At 41.3% G+C, this 19,574-nt stretch overlaps 1 protein-coding gene across 15 annotated transcripts in view; it reads right to left on the bottom strand.

The window, feature by feature from the left end:
- CNN1 (calponin 1) overlaps positions 1-19,574 on the bottom strand; it is an 84,614-nt gene that overhangs the window by 7,047 nt on the left and 57,993 nt on the right. For 14 of the 15 annotated variants that reach the window (XM_081317191.1, XM_081317186.1, XM_081317192.1 and 11 more), the window contains 3 exons: positions 5,085-5,206; positions 3,763-3,829; positions 2,256-2,393 (listed from right to left, as the gene is read on the bottom strand). In XM_081317191.1, the coding sequence (XP_081173317.1) occupies positions 2,256-2,393; positions 3,763-3,829; positions 5,085-5,206 (327 nt within the window). Of the gene's footprint in view, positions 1-2,255; positions 2,394-3,762; positions 3,830-5,084; positions 5,207-7,470; positions 7,573-19,574 lie in introns of all 15 variants that reach the window. The other variant, XM_081317185.1, reaches the window with a different exon arrangement.

Genomic DNA, 19,574 nt, shown 5'->3' with positions numbered 1-19,574 from the left:
CTCTCCCTGGGGGCCGCCAGTCGGCATTCCCTGGCCGACGGCACCCTGAGGAGGCCCTCTCTGTGGGAGTGCACAGGACGATGGGAAGTTAATGCTGGCAGAAGTTGCTCCCGGACCCATGCCATTTAGGGCTTTATAGGTCATCACCAGCACCTTGAATCTCACCCGGAGGGCAACTGGAAGCCAATGCAGCTTGCGGAGCAGAGGTGTTATATGGGAGTATCGGGAGACCCCCATCACCACTCGCGTGGCCGCATTCTGCACCAGTTGAAGCCTCCGAGTGGTCCTCAAGGGCAGCCCCATGTAAAGAGCATTGCAGTAGTCAATCCGAGAGGTCATGAGCGCATGAATGACTGTACGTAGGGCATCTCGATCCAAATAGGGCTGCAACTGGCGCACCAGGCGAACCTGGGCAAAAGCCCCCCTGGTCACAGCTCCTATATGATCTTCTAAACTCAGCTGTGAATCAAGGAGGACACCCAAGTTGTGAGCCCTATCTACGGGGGGTAACACCTCACCCCCCATAGTTAAAGATGGAATAGACTGGGTAACCCGAGATGCCAGTATGTACAGCCACTCGGTCTTGTCGGGATTAAGACGAAGCCTCTTTCTCCCCATCCAGACCCTCACCGCCTCCAGGCACTGGGACATCATGGTGAGGGCATCACTGGGTTGATTTGGCGTGGAAATAAAAAGTTGGGTATCATCAGCATACTGATGATACCCCACCCCAAAACCACGAATGATCTCACCCACCGGCTTCATATAGATGTTGAACAGGAGGGGTGAGAGGACTGACCCCTGAGGGACTCCACAAATGAGAGGCCTCGAGGCCGACCTCTGCCCCCCTACCAACACCGACTGCGAATGACCCAGGAGATAGGAGAACCACTGTAAAACAGTGCCACCCACTCCCAACCCCCTGAGGCGCCGCAGTAAGATATCATGGTCAATGGTATCAAAAGCCGCTGAGAGGTCTAATAGGACTAGGACAGAGCAACAACCCCTGTCCCGAGCCTGCCAGAGTTCATTCACCAGCGCGACCAATGCCGTCTCCGTGCTGTACCCGGGCCTAAAATCTGATTGGTAGGGGTCCAGATAATCTGCTTCCTCCAGGAACAGAGGGAGCTGATGTGCCACCACACTCTCAACAACCTTCACTAGAAAGCGAAGGTTGGAGACAGGACGATAGTTGTTCAAAATAGCCGGGTCCAGGGCAGGCTTTTTGAGGAGGGGCCTCACCACCGCCTCCCTCAAGGCAGCAGGGAAACTACCCTCCCTCAAAGAAGCAGTTATTACTGCCTGGAGCCAGCCTCGTGTCCCCTCCTGAGCTGCATATACCAGCCAGGAGGGGCACGGGTCCAATAAACACGTGGTGGAACTCAGCCTCCCCATGATCCTGTCCACCTCTTCGGGAGTCACAGGGTCAAATTCTTCCCAGATAACGTTCCCAAGACCGCTCGTTTCCCCCCCTATCAGACTCCGCCCAGTCGTAGTCCAGACCGGCCCGAATCTGAGCGATTTTTTCTGTCAGATGTTGACTAAACTCCTTGGCACAACCCTGCAAGGGCTCCTCCCTCACCTCCTGATTAAGGAGGGAGCGAGTCGCCCTAAACAGGGCGGCCGGGCGATTATCTGCGGACGCGATGAGGGCAGTGAAGTAATTAGACTTTGCTGCCTCCATCGCTGCGAGATAAGACCTCGTAAAGGTTCTTAACCGCAATCGGTCAGATTCAGACCGGCTGGATCTCCAACAGCTCTCTAGGCTCCATCTCCGACGCTTCATCTCCCGGAGCTCCACAGAAAACCATGGAGCCAGCTGGGATCTGCGCCGGGACAGGGGCCGCATGGGCACAACACGGTCAAGTGCCTCTGTGGCTGCCTTTTCCCAGGCGTCCACTAAGGCATTGACCGGGCTGTGAGCGAAGATGGCAGGCACAGGTCCAAGCGCCACCTGGAACCGTTCAGGATCCATTAGGCTCCTGGGGCCCATCAATATAACTTCTGAAAAAAGACTTATAGACCAATAAGGGATATTGTAGATTCGAGGCAGTATAACCGGTATTCTCTTCTAGTAGTGAAAAGCTAGCTATGAGACTATCATTTTGAATGAAATCTTAGTTCACACTGTGATTTTGGCCTCCATTCACATTTGCAATATGGTGATTGTGTTAACCAATATTAGATTATTAGGGTGATATCTATGAAACACTTTCATGCTGTCATACAGGGTTTATTGAAGAAAAACAACTTACCATGCTAGCTAAAGCAATCAGGGTTGACTGGACCTGGGTATGGTTTGTATTTTCAAAGAGATCGTTTGCTTCAAAACTGTCATGGGGTTTCACTCCATATCTTGTGATAGCCTTAATAAAGTTGCCAATGTTTTCCAGCTGCAAAACAGGAGAGTCAACTAATCTTTTACAATCATTGAGAGTTCTCCAGGAATGGTTTCCTTTACAATGCTTCTCCTAATAAGCCAATCCAACATCGCCATCATGAGAGCCTTGGTGGAGCAGTGGGCTAATGCCTCCTTAAGTAACACCAGCTGCCTGCAATTAGTGCAGGTTCGCATCCCACCAGGCTCAAGGTTGACTCAGCCTTCCATCCTTCCGAGGTAGGTAAAATGAGGACCCAGATTGTTGGGGGCAATTAAGCTGACTTTGTAATAATGCCGCTGGGGTGTGTGTGAAAGCCCTAATAAGCAGGCATATACATAGAATGAAGGCTACTGCTAAGCTTGTAAGCCGCCCTGAGTCTTCGGAGAAGGGCGGGATATAAATGGATTTTTTTTTAAAAAAAGTGGATGGTGGGATGTAAAGGTCTAAGGCAGTCTTTTCCAATATGGCATGGAACTGTAATTCCAGCATGTCTGAAAACCATTATGGTGGGAAAGACTGATTTAGTTCTATCTCAAAACTTAAGGGGAAAAGTTGTAGCCATCTACATAATGCATCTTAAGTGCAATAGTGCAAGCATAAAGGACTCTTCTAGTAATGAGTGGATTCATGAGCCAGAAGTGCTTCCTCCTCTTTTTACAGTCAGCAAAGACGTGACAGTTAGTAAAAAGATGTGAAAGTAGAAAGATGAATGTTATTCTGCCCTGTTTGGTAATTGCTCTGTACTATCAGAACAGCCACACAATGTGTATTTCAGGGGTCCCCAACCCCTGGTCCATGGACCGGCACCGGGCCCCAGCATGCCAGAAACGGCCACACAAACAAATGAAGCCTCATCCATGGGATGTAGGCAGCATGCGAAACCATGCCCCCTCCGGTCCACACAAAAACCTTTCCACGGAACCGGTCCCTGGTACCCAAAAAGTTGGGGGCTGCTGATGTACTGCATAGCAGAACTCTAGCGATAAAAGCTGCTTTTGAGAGGGAGTATTTGGAGCAAAGAAGTAGGGAAGGGAATTCCTCTCTTCATTGATCTTCATACTCCCAAATGCATCAGCCAGTCTTTCTCCCACAATATTTAGTTGCATATTTTTGCTCATTACACTTTGAAGTAGAATTTCACTATTTATTTCTGTCCAATACTTTTGTATTTGTTAATAGTTCACTTCTTTAACCTTATTTTAGTTGAAACATTTGCTTCTATTGCCAATATATTATTATTTATAACAAGCAGCTGTGTAATAAAGAAAAGCTCAGCTATTTCCTGCTGCCATAATGATAACCTTTTTTATGAACCTTAGTAAAAGTTTCTTAATAATATAAAGGTAGCACTGATCTGGACATAGGTAAGAGAGAATGGTACCTGATGCCAGTTCTGGGTAGATTCATTCACTTTCCTTACAGATCCAGGTTGGAGTTTATTGATAAGTCTGAAAGAGAGGGGGAAAGGAAAGTTTTATCCCAAGGTATTTATTTCTTCAACATCAATATAGGACTTCTGTGCATTTACTTTGATGCAAGAATACCACGTAATTCAGAAATGGCAACCTATATACTTTTTTTCTTCTGAAAAGTTCTATCTAAACAAAAAACTGATGAGTGCTCACCTATGGAATATACTCAAGAAGTGGTCAGTCAGAAGAAAATTGCTGTATCATTTTTCCATCTTCAAAAAAGACCCAGTGCAGCTCAGTAATCTTAGTTTTAAAACCCCCAGGCATTCACTATCAATTAAATATATTAAAAGCTGCAGATTATCCAAGGTCTTAATTAATTGGTCTCCAAAAAAGTAGTGTCTTTATTAAGCAACTTAGGAGATGTTTTTAGTCATGATTGTTGGTTGGAAATTGAATGTAATTTAAAAAAATATTAAGGGATGTGCTTCAGTGATACTACAAATACTTTGAGATTGCTTTAAACATATAGAGCTGGCATTGCAGCCTTATACCTGTGTGTACAAATACTGGTTATGTTTAAATTGTTTAATATTCATAGTAATAAAAACAAATGCAGTAAAATGGAAACAGTGGTACATCTGCTTTTCTGCCAGTTGGCTGAGATGGTAAATAGAGTTGCCAAATAACCTGGAAAAAAAATCCATCTTTGATGCATTTCATTATTCCGAAGCCACCAAAAGCAATGTGTTTCAGTCCCATCTTAAATTTAAAGCATCCTTGAGTTATTCCATTACTTGGAATTGGGGGAACATATTTAGGGATCAACATTTTGAACACAGGGGATACATCAGATTTCTTTATCTTCTTTTTAAGTAATTGTAGTTTTATTTGTTTTATTATCCAGGTTTATCAAATTATCTATAATAAGTCATTCATTGACTTTGGCAATGATGAATCCTTGGCATAGCATGAACTGTGAATCTAAATAAAAATGTTCCTCAACAATCATGTACGAGGTTTTTTTTAAAAGGAGAGAATATTCCCCCCCCATACAGTATATCTGAAAATGCCCATCTAGAAAAAGATAGTCATTAAAAAATTAATTTGAATTAAAACAGTTAATGCTGTGAAGCTAGAGGGAAGTGTGCAAACATTTCCTTTTCTTAATAAGTTAAGCATACTATTCTCTTTGTCGGCTAACTAATGCTAGTCTAAACTGGCACTAAGCCTTCTTTGTCCACCTCAGTCTTTGGGGAACAAGCTTCCCCCTCCTTCTGTGTTGTCTTACTCGCACAGGATGACTCCATCTTTCAGACTTTCCATGAAGTTGTCTCCAATGCGCTTCCCTGTTGCTTCCTCAATCCATTGTCTCAATTCAAGTTCCCGCTGCGGATCATATTTCTGTGCTAGCTGCAGAAAGAAATAATATGCATATTCGGATGCTTGTAAAGAAAGCAACCTTTTACAAGTTGTTGCCTAGTGAATTCTTGGCAAATGTCATGTCATCCAGTGGGCATCCCCAGTAGACCTTAATGACTGAGAAATATGTAAGATCATGCATGTAAGATAATACATTCAGAGTTAGATGGGTAAAATGTCAGTATGAACACTTGGAATATAACTCAGCAGCACAGCAGCAATCAGTGCTTCTCTTTCAGAGAAGTTTACAAATAGATCTCTCCCCTTCAGCATTCTAGCTATGATGCTGCAGCTTTACAGTTTCCAGCCCAGTCCATGTGTGCACATTGAAAGAAATGTATCTTGAATGTAGCCACCAATGCTCTGGACTCTCCAGAAATAATTTTAATTTTTTCAGACCTTATACAAGCATGTCACCTCTCATTCATTCATCAAAGCAGTTCATCTTTTTTTTTGAGACATCTGCATGAGCCTGAAATAAAAGTAGCAGTTGCTTTAAGAATTACAAAGATTTTTAATGGGATTGGCAATTTTTTTCAGGGACTGGCAAAAGATGGGCTGTTTTAAGGAATAGCACAAAGATGCTGCACCAGTGTGGAGCCCAAAAAATTTATTCCAAGCTTTATTGAAGGGTGCACTGCCTTAGTAGCTACCCTACTGTCTCGTCCAGGACCACCTACAGCCATGAGTAATAAGAGCTGGAAAAAGGTTTTTCTTGCTATATGGAAGCCAGCTGTGCCTCAGTAGTTTTCAAATCTTTGAACCTGCAACATCATGGGATCTTCCCTAATTCCCAGGAAAGAATCTGCCAGAATTCAACTTACAGGGTTTTCCTCTAGGCTGGGGCTTTTCAACCTTTTCACCCATTGTACCACTTTTAGGATATGGCAACATCTGAGTACCACCAGTCGCCTAGCAAGGTGTCAAAAAACTTGATGACAAAAAAGGGGGAAAAGTAATGAAATACAGGTAGTCCTCAACTTACAACAGTTCGCTTAGTGACTGTTCGAAGTTACAATGGCACTGAAAAAGTGGCCCCCAAGCCACAGCCGAGCAAGACACCTGCCTGCCCGCCCAGTGGCGCTCTTCCTCCTGTCTGAGGTTTTCATTGTTGTGAGCCTTTCTGTTGAGGATTGGCAGTGGGGGTGGGGTGGGGGGGTGTTTGTTTTTTATTCCCCCCCGTTTGCTGGGTGGTTGCAGCAGGTTTTGGTCACTTCACATGACCCTGGGACACTGTGACCATCATAAATATGAATCAGTTGCCCGGCATCTGAATGTAAATCACAAGACCCTTGAGATGCTGCAACATTCCAGCTGATCGGCACTTCTTCTGGCTCAGCAGAAGCACCAGGATCAGTGCCAAGCTCCAGCTGGATCCTGGCGCTGATTCTGGCGCTTCCACTGAGTCCTGACAGCCCTGCAGCTCCAGCCATCTCTTGCTCAGGCTTGTGCGTTGCTGCCACCGGTTCAGCTCATTCCCCTCCCCTGCTACCACTTTTCTAGGATGGTCGCGTACCACCTGCCAGGTGCCAATGTACCACAGGTGGTACCTGTACCACTGGTTGAAAAGCCCTGTCTTATATGATCCTTGAGAATCCACAGGGACTAATATCCCCTGTGTTTTTTTTATTATTATTATTATGCCACTGGGAAAAGCAGTCTTCGCACTAGTCTGCCACTTTATTTGGAAATGTACTTGCAAGCCAAGTCCTGGCCTTTCTTCTAAGGCGTTTGCAGCTAAAGCTCTAGTTTGACTGGTTGACTGGGAATAGGTTGCTTGAGTAACAGGAGACAGTTCTGAAGAGTTTGTGATCTTGTCAAAAAAATAAAAATAAATCCAAAGCAGTATTTCAGCCTTGTGAAAGGATTCTGCCAGAAAAATATGACAGGTGATGGAATAATTAAGATTAGGCATCTTCATAGACTATGTTTCTCCTCATTATTGCTAAAAATAAACTCAGGAAAGATGCTAGAGCAAAAATGTTCCTGCTCCAGGATGATGGTGGGCATATGTCACCAAAAATAATAATAATAATAAAAAAAATCTCTTCCTTCTTTCAAGATGAGCCTCCTAAGAAGGGCTCATGGAAGAGAATCTAAGGTCTGAAACAACAGTGCAGGTGGGAGTATAGAACAAATGAAACATCACTTGAAGCAAAGAAAATGCCTGTAGGTGTGTTCAGTAAATAGATTATTAAAAGGGGGTTTCCAAAGAACTGTTGATTGTTCATATCAATATGTAGCATTAAACTCACCTACTCTCTAATCCTACTCCCAATTTCTTGTTTTGAGAAACACTGGTTGCTGTCATTACTCCTGTATCTTTTATAAGCAATCTGCCACTGGGACAAAATGTTCTGGGTGGACATGGAGGCAAACAGAGAAAAGTGTTAACTTGTTTAGCTTTAAAAAGTCAAAGGTTCACTTGAATCAACTTTGAATCCTGCTGATTGCAGTTTTCTTGGAAGTTTTATGGAAGTGGTTTGCTTGCTACTGTTTCCTTCTCAGATGTTTTTCTCAGTTTAGGGAACTGCCTGAGTATTCCCAGTTGATCTCCCATCCAAATACTAATCAGAACCGGCCTTGTTTAGCTTTGTAATATCAGCAAGGTTAGCTAGAAGTTGTGGCTAAATGCAAAACCACAAAGCCATGAACTAGATGACTCAGAATCTTCACAGACACAAAACCAGTAAGAAAAGCTGAAAAATTTGTTTTTTCTTTTTTTAGTTTGTTAGGACTCCGCTTATTAAAATGAGTGGCAAGAGTCTTCTGAGCTTCTGGCCTGGCATCCTTATCATCTTCTCTTAGGTTCCATTTTATTTCAAAATCATCTCTCTTCACCTTTGTCAGTATCAGAACACACCCATGGACTCAAAGCAAAATGCAGCAGCTGAAGCAGCTAGAAAGCCCCTGTTTTCATGAGGCCACTCTGGAACTTTGTTTTTCTAGTAAAGGATAATTTTAACCCACGATTGAATTGTTCAGATGATACAGTACATGGGAAACCTCAAAGAGAGTTTAGCTTCAAAGATCCCTCACAGCTTGACTTGGTCCATAGTTTTCACAGTATACCAGCTATCCTACAGTTCAGATAGGATTGCAATATTCCCTGTAGGGGAATAGTTGTTTTCCCGCACATTTGCTAAATCCTACTGTGAGCTATGATTTTTTTTCCTGGCAAGGGCAGTTACTTACACATAATTTCACATTTTTTTATAAGTGACACAAGGATTCAAGTAAATCAGATCCAACTTACTGCCTCTTTGTTTGGCTGATTTCCATGCTGGACTTTTTTGTCCACATTTTTCATTTTTAAAATCTGGACAAAAAGTAGCTTGTTTTGGCATATGGGTAAATGGAATTACTCTCTTACATTAAGTCATTCAAAAAAATTACTTCATATTTTCACAAAGAACATCTTCCACACTTACAGCCCTGTGGAGGCCTCTGATAAGGCTGCTTTTCTTCTGTCACACTTGAACACACCTAATTTCAAAATCGTACTTCTGAGGACATTGGTTATTCTTCCCATAACAGAAAGGAAGGAAATGTCAAGAGCTCTATTACCTTGTGCATTTATAAAAGTGAACAAGATTATTTTGAGGGAAAGAGATACACTAAAGATATCTTATTCCTGCAAGTATTAATCTCCCCACAAACCTGATGGGAATGAAATCTCCCAAATTTACTCCAAGGTAGATTTATAATATGGTTTATTTCACTGACATAATTGTATGATGTTTCACAAATCTATTTCTGATTGCCATCTGTTAATGTATTTCCTTTGATTTTTTTTATTTAGTTTGATCTCCTTGGACCCTCTCTCCTTCTACCATGTACATACACTGCAGAAACTGAATGTTTTCAAATCTAAACTCATGGCAATACAAGTCAGTCATAATAGAAAAAATGGCAATCCTTCATTTATGCAAAGAGATGGAGAAAATTAGAATGGAGCCTGGGCTACATATCCCTTGAACTGAGATGAGAAAATGAACTCTGCCATTTTACACTTCTGAACGTTCTGTTAATAAACAAGGCTTCTTATCTAAGACAGAAAAGAACAGATTGAGATTGCTCCCTCCCCCAACCCAAACAAAGTCTTTTCTTAAAAAAACAAGGAATTCAAAGACAAAAAGAAGTATTTGAGTGTGACATCTCCTGTCCACAAGCTGAAGTAACACTGGATAGAAACAGTGTTGGTTCAAGGGTGGATGATACCGCCAGGCTATACCGATGATGCCACCTTTCACCAGTGTGGTAAATTTGCATTTTTAATGACTTGGAAGGAGAGGCAGCATTGGTGCCTCCTAAGCTGTGGTGCCTTAGGTCAATGCCTACTTAGCCTTGGCTAAAGCCAGCCCTGGATAAGAGTAGAGCAACACTATTTGTTTTTCTTTCTGCCTCATCACCATGTCTTGCAAAGAGCAATATAGCAAGCCTGTAAAAATCAAACTACAAGAAATGTAGTTTCTCCCACACCTTTTAAGGAGCTTTCAAGTATCTGCTGGAAGTTTATTTATTTTATTTATTTTATTTGATTATATTTGTATACCGCCCTTCTCCCGAAGGACTCAGGGCGGTGAACAGGGCAATACATGTTAAAAAACAAGAATACAAAAGTTAAAAAAGATTAAACAAGATGCCCAAAAACTATAACAATAAGTTAAGTTAAAATACATAAAAAACAATAAAACCCAAACCCATCACCCATCAGGCCAGGCCGGCTTGTTCGAACAGATAAGTCTTTAGATCGCGCCGGAAGGAGCGAAGGTCTGATGTTGATCCACATCAGATTTTAACCACTAAAAAAGAGATTATTTTTCTTTTTCCCTGACTCCTGTTTATTTTTCACACAAATGTTTATTACTCATTCAGAGTAATTCAGCTGGGAGAGGAACTTGATTAGAGTACTTCCACATGTCAAATTTTGTTTCAGATTGTGAATTCCTGCGGCTGCTGGGTATTTAAAAAGCCCAAACCAGCATATATGTATTAGCAAACTAAGGCAAGTGTTCCTGTCAGGTGTAATCTGATTAAGAGTTTGGACAATCTGGACTTGGTCAACAGGCCAACAGTATGATTTGGTTTAATGGAAACAGCATTTGTTATTAGGGAGGCAAGTGGAAAAAGCCTATTGCCATGCTTAAACTTCTGACATTTTTTTAGAAAGCTCTCATCCAGGGTTTCTGGCAAGCTGTTGCAAAGGTCTGGGGAGTTTTGCTTTGAGTTGTATAGGGGGAAAGATCTGCTGCAGGCTTTTTCTCTGGTTAAAAGGCTCTTCAAGACCTTTATTTGTTCTTTAGATGCTGTGCTGGACCAGTGTATATCCATCTGGTCCATTATATAGATAGCTTAGGAATTAAGAACTGTGTTAGAGCATTTAGCATTTACAGGGTTAATGTTGTATCCTGTGTGTAAGAACATTTAGCATTTAAAGGGTTGAACACTGCTTCCTTAAGAGATGGCTTCTGGGAAATGTAGTCTAGTTGTTAAAGTAAAGGTAAAGGTTCCCCCGCACATGCGTGCTAGTCGTTTCCAACTCTAGGGGCCGGTGCTTATCTCCGTTTCAAAGCCGAAGAGCCAGCGCTTGTCTGAGGACATCTCTGTGGTCATGTGATCGGCATGACTAGATGCCAAAGGCGCACAGAACGCTGTTACCTTCCCACCGTAGTGGTCCCTATTTTTCTACTTGCATTTTTACATGCTTTTGAACCACTAGGTTGGCAGAAGCTGGGATGAGTAACAGGTGCTCACTCTGTTACGTGGCACTCGGGATTCGACCCGCCAAACTGCCGACCTGATCGACAAGCTCAGCATCCTAACCCATTGAGCCACCGCGTCCCTCCAGTCTAGTTGTTAGTCAGTCCTATATCTTATCTAGTCAGTGGGAGGAACTTCAAAGTTTATTGCAGGACATCCTGGCTACATGCCAGGTTGTAAAAAGCCTTTCGTTTTAATCAACCATCGTGCACACATCGATTATCATCCATAACAATGCTTAGCTGAGATGGAGAAATTACTCCTTTTTTACACTATGAGAATGAACAAATATGGGCATGAATATGTTGCTATGATCAGACGTATCTATTGCAAACCTAAGTCTTTGCTTAGAATTCCTGGACAATAAATATTTGTTTTAAAATCATTTTCGTTGAGTTATGCTGTCTGGATCGGGACTATAAAGCATTTTAGTTAACAGTTCCAGAACAGATGCCAACAAGGTTTCCTCATATACCGGCAAATGAATGTGACATTGCAGTTGCACCAACAGAGGGATAGTACTAAGAACATGTGAAGTGTTAGTACTGATTTATACTGCACTGATAAGATTGCACTTGGAATACTACATACATTTTGATCACCACAATACAAAAAAGATATTGAAATTCTAGAAGGTGCAGAGAAGAACAACAAAGATAATTAGGATTAGGAGGCTAAAAATACACTGAACAATTGCAGGAACTGGGTATGTCTAATACAGAGAAGGACTAGGGGTGACATGATAGCAGTCTTCTAATAGCTAAGGCAGACATTGCCGGCAATGGGGTGGGTGTGGTTTCGTCGTGATGCATCCGGCCCATAGGCCGGCAGTTTGACACCTCTGATCTAAAGGGTTGTCACAAAGAGGGGGCCTGGGGTCAACCTATTCTCCAAAGCACCTGTGGGCAGGACAAGAAGTAACAGATGGGGACTTCCGGGTGGCAAGGCTCCGTTGATGGCAGCCATTTCGGCTGTCAGCCCCGTTGTTTCCGTAGAGCCGCCAAAAACCGATGATCAGCTGTTTGGCTGCTCGGAAGCCCGCTCCTTGGGAGAAGAGGAGGGGGTGAGCGCCCAGGCAGGGGTAGAGCTCCCCCAGACCGCCAGAGTTGAAACTCTGGTGGTTGAAGGGTTGAGCCCCCCCGAAGCCTGAGTTTGCTCTGGCTTTGGAGCAGAGCAGGACAGTGCAACCATCCCTGCCAGCGAGAGTGAACTTCTGATTACTTGGATGCAGGCAGAGCTGTACAGGAGAATGTTGTCAGAGCAAGAATGTGAACTTTAACTCAGTAGACTTTATGGAGACTTTTAAAAGTGAAAGTGCGCAACAGGATTAAGTGGGTGAAAATGGCTGCCAAATCATCTAAAGTTCCTAGAAGCGCGGGGGCTTCACTGGTTCAGCAATCTTCATTACAGGCTTTAATGCCCTCCCCCCCGGCACCTGCACCCGCACCAGCTTTGACAATAAAAGATCTGCAGGATGTTTTGCAAGAGGCTTTGAAAAAGCAGTCTCAGCAATTAGCTGAACTCATTGAGGAGAAGAACACAGAAATAAGGGCAGACATTTTACTTGCACTTCAAGGCATGGCTGTTTGTATTGAACGTTTGGATGAGAGAGTGGAAGAACTTAGCCAAAATAACGTGAGATTAGATGCCAAAATGACGGATGCTGAAACGGTGATGGAAAAGATTGATGATGATTTGTTATTGGTTCAGCATAGAGAGATGGAGTTCACTGTGAAATTTAGAGGGATGAAGGAAGATCCTAAGGAAAATTTGAAAAAAGTAGTTTCAGAAGCCCTCGAAGAGGTTCTGGGGCACTCAGCAGAAGATATTATGGTGGATATAGATAAAATATTTCGTGTCAATTCCTGGATTGCAAGACAAAGGAAACTACCTAGAGATGTGGTGGTTTATTTTACAAAGAGAGCAATTAGAAATGAGGTTATTCAAGCCTTTTATAATAGCAAATTTGCAGTTGCAGAGCAAGAAGTTTTAATTTTAAAAGAGATCCCTCCAAGAATTCTAAGGAGAAGGAAAGAGTTTGCTTTTTTGGCAGAAGAATTAAGAAGATGGGATATCCAGTTCAGATGGGAGATCCCAGTAGGTATGGTGGTGATGTATGCAGGCACGAGATATCGTCTTCTTACGGTGTTACAGGCACATGATTTTTATGCCAACATTTTGAAGGCAGTCCCCATACCACTTCTGGAATCCAAAAGGAAGAATGGTGAAGGAGAGCGTCAATCACAAAGTGAGAGTACACAAGGTGCTGAAGGAGGTACGCAGTTGAAAGATGGAGAATTCCAGAAAGTTACAGGAGTGGATCAGATTTCAGTACCAACGGAGGATGTCAGAGACCAAAGAATGACACGCGCTGCAGCTAGACGAATGAGACAAGAACAAGAACAGCAGAGAGTCATGACTGCATCTCAAAAACTTACTTACAGTGAAGCAGTGGGAGGAGCGAGGCCAAAGAGAGTGCAGGTGATTTTGGAAGAGGTGCTCCAAAAGCTTCAGGTCGCAAAAGATGGCGACAAAGCTTTTAACCTGGAATGTTAATGGTTCAAATTCACCACATAAGAGAAAGAAAGTATTTCAATATCTAAAGCAATTTAAAAACGATGTTATTTGCTTACAGGAAACACATATTAGAGCGGCTGATCAAAAGTACTTGGTAAACTTGAGGTTGGGCACACAGTTTATTGCTTCCGTGCCTGATAAGAAAAATGGAGTTGTTATTTATGTTAAGAATACTTTAATAGCGAGTTTAATTGAAGCAGACAAACAAGGAAGATGTGTTATAATTGAATTATTAATAGGAGGCAAGAAAACGCTTTTGGTTGGATTATATGCTCCTAATCAACAGCAAAGAGATTTTTACAATATATTACACAGCAAGATTATTCAGTGGGATTATAAATCTTGTATTTTTATGGGAGATTGGAACGGCGTCTTGGATGTACAAATGGACAAGGGAGGCCTTTTTAAAAGCACGCCAAGTCATGCTAAACTGCCTAAATCTTTTTTTGAGATGAAGGATGACTTGGAATTGAGAGATGTTTGGAGAGAAAGGAACTTGCAAGAAAAAGACTTTACTTTTTTTCAGATAGGCATCAATCTTTCTCCAGGATCGATTTTGCATTAATTACTAATGATTTTTTTCCTAGGATTAAGAAGATCAAGATTTGTCCAAGAACTATATCTGATCATAGTCCAGTATGGTTGGAGATAGAAAAAGATAATGGAGATAGATGGTCTTGGCGTTTAAATGAAAATTTGTTTAGATACCAGGAAAATGTGGAAGAGTGTAAAAAACAGATGAAAGAATTTTTTAAAATTAATATGCACAAAGGTACTTCTATTGAGATGGTTTGGGATGCAAGTAAAGCTTATATGAGAGGTGTATTAATATATTTGAATAATAAACATAGACGTAAACTGGAATTTAAGAGGAAAGAATTAGAGGATGAAATTAAGGACAAAGAAAAGGCTTTAATTCTGAATCCATCTGATGGGAAGATCAAAGAGGTAATTACTTTATTAAGGGATCAGTTTGATATGTTAATGGCAGATCAAGTGGCAACTAACTTACGGTATGCTAGACATAACACTTTTTGTAATGCTAATAAACCAGGTAGATGGTTAGCTTACTTGTTAAGGAAGAAGCAAAGAGCTTGTAATATAGATAGAATAGAACATAAGGGTAAAGTAGTGTATCAGCAGAATCTTATTAAAAAGACTTTTGTTGATTTTTATTCTAAGTTGTATGCTAGAGATAAGATTAGAGATGTAGATATAGATGAATATTTGATAAAAGCCAATATTCCTGTTCTTACGCAAGAACAAAAGGAAGGGATGAACAAATTGATAACTGATGAAGAAATTTTTCTAGCAATTAAACAATTAAAAGCGGGTAAAGCGCCGGGAACTGACAGTTTGACTGCCATTTATTATAAAAATTTACAGTTAGAAATGGTGGAACCTTTAAGGGAAAAGTATAGACATAAATTAAATTATAAGATACCAATTTGGGCAATACCTAAACATGCAATAGAAAATATAAATGTGGGATTTAAACAGGATGAGACTGCATATAAGGAAATTTTAAGTTTAGAAAGGAATGTATGGCAATTAAAGCCATATAATATTTTAAAAGAAGAAAAGATTGTACAAACTTGGTTCCAGTATGGGCAGTTACAGGCAAGATGGAAAGAGGACCAGAAAGTTGGTTTTTCGATGACTGATGAAAATTTGGTAAAACAAATTAGAGATCAAGGTCAAGCACATATAAAAAGGATATATAATGCATTGATAGAAATTGATTCAGAAATGGAACTTGTTAAAGATTGTATGATAAAGTGGGCCCAGAATTTTCAAGAAGTTATAACAATGGATACTTGGGAAAAGATCTGGGTTAGAAATGTAAAATTTACGCAGGCCCAAAATTTAAGAGAGAATTTTTATAAAATGTTTTATAGGTGGCACTTAGACCCTAAAAATTAGCAAGTATGTATCCGAACTGCCAGCCCAAATGTTGGAGGTGTGGTGGTGAGGATGCAACGTATTTTCATATATGGTGGACTTGTAAAAAGGTTAAAGCTTTTTGGATTAAAATTTGGTGGAATATGCAAAAGATATTTAAGAAAAGGATAAAGTTTTGTCCGCAACTGTTTTTATTGGGTATTATTACAGATACTACTGTTATAGACACTAAGTTGATGTTGAATCTAGTTACGGCAGCAAGACTTTTAGTAGCGCAATATTGGAAGAAGGAGGAACTGCCGACTATAGAAGAGTGGACTTTGAAAGTTTCTAACTTGGCGGAAATGGCAAAGATTTCAGCATATTTGAAAGACCAATCGCAACAGAGATATATTGTGGAATGGAGAAGATGGATTGAATATATTCAGAATAAATATGGGACTAAAAAGTTTCATTTAGCATTTGAATAAGTAGTGGATTTTTATGATGTATAATTAGTTATTTGTTATTTCATTAATATTATGACTGGAGAGTTAAAGTGCGATAGAATTTAATGTTTTATTTTTGTTGTTAGCATATTTTAGCTTATGTTTGTATCACTATACCCTGTATTCAGCTCTGGGAAGTCGGGGAGGGGGGAGGGGAGGGTTGGGGAGAGGGGAGGGGGAGGAGGGAGTTTTTTGTATTTAAAAATGTATTGTAAAACTTTTCAATTAAAAAAAAGAAGTAACATGGAAACTAATCAAGGAGATTAGTTACCTAGAACTAAAGAGAAATTTCCTGTCAATGAGAACAATTATTCAGTGGAACTCTTTGCTTTCAGAAACTATGGGTGCTCCATCATGAGTAGTTTTTAAGAAGAGATTGGACACCCATTTGTCCAGAATGGTATAGGGTCTTTTGCTTGAGCAGGGGGTCAGACCTCCAAGGTCCCTTCCGACTCTGTTAGTCTGTATTTTGTAGATATTGAAAACAAATACTGAAAAAAATCAGTTAAAATATTGTTATAAAGTGTCTCAGTGTTTTTGTCATAATCACATGTATTGCTACATCCTTTGGTAGAAAATCCAAAACAGATCACATATTGACAACCATTCCTTGACATCTAGAATAGTATCACATTTCTAATTTTTCAATATGATTCTTTTAGCCACCCCTAGCCAGAGCACATCTGGGAATATGAATTTTTAAAAAACTGCAGCATATCCAACCATTTGTTTGTGGGTACTTAATACAGATTTAGCTTGTGGCTTTATTCAGTTGAGGATACAAGAGGAAAACCTTGGTGGCAGAGAGCTTGCAGAATATTGTGAAACTATTTAAGGTACATTTGTGTTCCACACAACATAATTTAGAAAACATTCATACTAAAATGGGGATAAAAAATGAATATTTGCAGAAATACTATAATAATAGTATGTCATAATTTTAAGAAATGGGGTGAGAAATTAATTGGGTCAGGACTGGCTAACTATGAAGATGAAAATAAGAACTAGAGCCTGACTGACAGGCAAATATCCTTATTAATAATATTCCACTACAATATTCTTACAGCTCTCAATTGTTTACACTCTATTCTTAGGGTATGAATCCTAATGCCTAAATAGCTCCATCTTCAATAAGGAATCAGCAGTCAGGAGGAAAGCCATGACAAATCTAGACAGCACACTAAAAAGCAGAGACATCACCCTGTCAACAAAAGTGCGTATAGTCAAGGCTATGGTCTTCCCAGTTGCAATGTATGGCAGTGAAAGTTGGACCATAAAAAAGGCTGAGCGCCAAAGAATTGAAGCCTTTGAATTATGGTGCTGGAGAAGACTCCTGCGAGTCCCTTGGACTGCAAGGCGATCAAACCGGTCAGTCCTAGAGGAGATCAACCCTGACTGCTCTTTAGAAGGCCAGATCCTGAAGCTAAAACTCAAATACTTTGGCCACCTAATGAGAAGGAAAGATTCACTGGAATAGAGCCTAATGCTGGGAAAGATTGAGGGCAAGAGAAGAAGGGGACGACAGAGAATGAGGTGGCTGGATGGAGTCACTGAAGCAGTAGGCATGAGCTTAAATGGACTCCAGAAGATGGTAGAGGACAGGAAAGCCTGGAGGAACATTGTCCATAGGGTCGCGATGGGTCGGACACGACTTCGCAGCTAACAACAACAACAACTTGTCTGCCTGCTCAGTTTCTTATCCAGGTCTTCCAGCTTCTTGGTCTTCCTTATGATTCATTATTTTTAAATTGGATTTGCAACTTTTCAGACAGAGGATTATCCTCTGTAAAGTAAGATGTGGCCAACCAAGATACCTAGCAGGCCTGGAGGATTTCTTACAACATAGTCATGGAATCCCCCAAGGCACATAGTGACCTCTCTGTGTAAAAGATATAATGGTGGATAGCTTCTGCCAAAAGTAAAAGAACAAGTGGTCAAGAAATTTGCTGCAGATTAGCAACTTTTTGTGGTGCAGCAGGCACAAAAGCCTTGGAAAATATGTTCAAATGCCATGGAGTATCTGTAAAGATCAGAATCAGGCAAACAATGGTATTCTCTGAGACTCTTAATAGATGTGGAAGTTGGATTTTAAAAAAGCAGGATAGGAAGAGCCTTTAAAATTTGGTGTTGGAGAAGACTCTAGAGCAGACATGTCAAACACAAGGCCCGGGGGCCAGATCCGGCCCGTGAAGTGGTTTCATGTGGCCCGCAAAGCCATCCTGGAAACAGTGAGGGAATGGCCCCCTCTGCCTTGGCCCTGGCCCAGAGACCCTCTTCCTGCCAGAGACCCTCAAATCTGTCCCACTCCTGCCCAGGCCCCCATAGGCACCCTTGATGCAAATGATGTAGAGCTGGCCATGCCCACCCAGTAGGCCATACACACTCTAGCCACGCCCACCCAGTAGGCCATGCCCACCCTGGCCATACCCACCCGGCCCCCTAAGGGCAACCACAATGCTGATGCGGCCCTCAATGAAATTGAGTTTGACACCCCTGCTCTAGAGAATAACATGGATACGAAAACAAACCAATGGATCATTGAACAATGCAAATGACAAGACTCAAATTATCCTGCTTCAGACACATATACAAACTCTGAAGAAAGTTCTAATGCCGACAAAGATGGAAGAAAAGAGAAGAAGCAAAGAGGATGGACACAGTTACAGTGAAAATGACGGCAGCATTGGGAGACCTGAAGAAAATCTATCAATCTGGTTGCTCTGAGTATGAAATGATTCAGTGGCACACAATCAATCAGTCAGTCAATCAGTCAGTCTCACTTTTGAAAAAGGAAGAGTGTTAAAGTGATGTGCAAATCAACATTCTGGAGTGTGATCTGTGAATGAACATTCTGGAGTATGGTTTGGAGCAAACATCTGCATGTGCCATGTATAATACAAAATGATTATAGGGCACAGATAGAAGAATAGCTTCTTTAGTACTTATATACAAATGAAAAGTTAAAAAGCAAGCACAAACATTCTCAAGAAAAAGCACAGGAAAATTTGCTTGAAATCAGGAAGAACTAGAGGGGAGAGATCAGGTTTGAAAGATCAATATAAATCTAGAAAGGAATGTATAAAGAGCTGGCTGTCTCCTAGCAAAATTATGATTTTTCCCCAAGTAAGACTTCCCCCATTAGGAGACTAAGTATTCAGGAAAAGGCAAGCTGTTCTGTTTCATCTTATATAAAAGGGAAGTCTGTGTCTGATCTCAGTGACGTCCTGATTGCATCCCTCCCCAGCACTGTTCTCCATTCTTGGTGCTTGGCATGAATGCCTTAGCTGAGAACAAGAACTCATATGCATTCCTGGGGCCTTTCCTCTCTCAGGATATGAGAGAGTTTCATACCTTCAGCTGTGCCAGGGAGTTCTGCCAATCCAAACAGGCTGTGTCCCCTCTACAAGGAATTCACCAAACTTGGGAGAAAAATGGAGGACATACTTGTTGCAGATCCACAAAAAATTATCTCTTGGTTGGGATGTTTCAAAGATCAGGCCTACCTAAATGGAGGCAGGACTTATGTGGAAGTTTAGCGCTTAGAGGACTATGTATTTAGCCTGCTCTCAAGACTCACTTATTTGTTCCTTTTTAATATTCCTCAGAGAACAAGCCAGATGTTACAGAAA

The sequence above is a fragment of the Vipera berus genome, assembly GCF_964194415.1.
Source record: "Vipera berus genome assembly, chromosome: 2".
Taxonomy (NCBI): domain Eukaryota; kingdom Metazoa; phylum Chordata; class Lepidosauria; order Squamata; family Viperidae; genus Vipera; species Vipera berus.
Note: the sequence above shows the minus strand (reverse complement) of the source record. Positions and strands in the feature narration are given on the sequence as shown.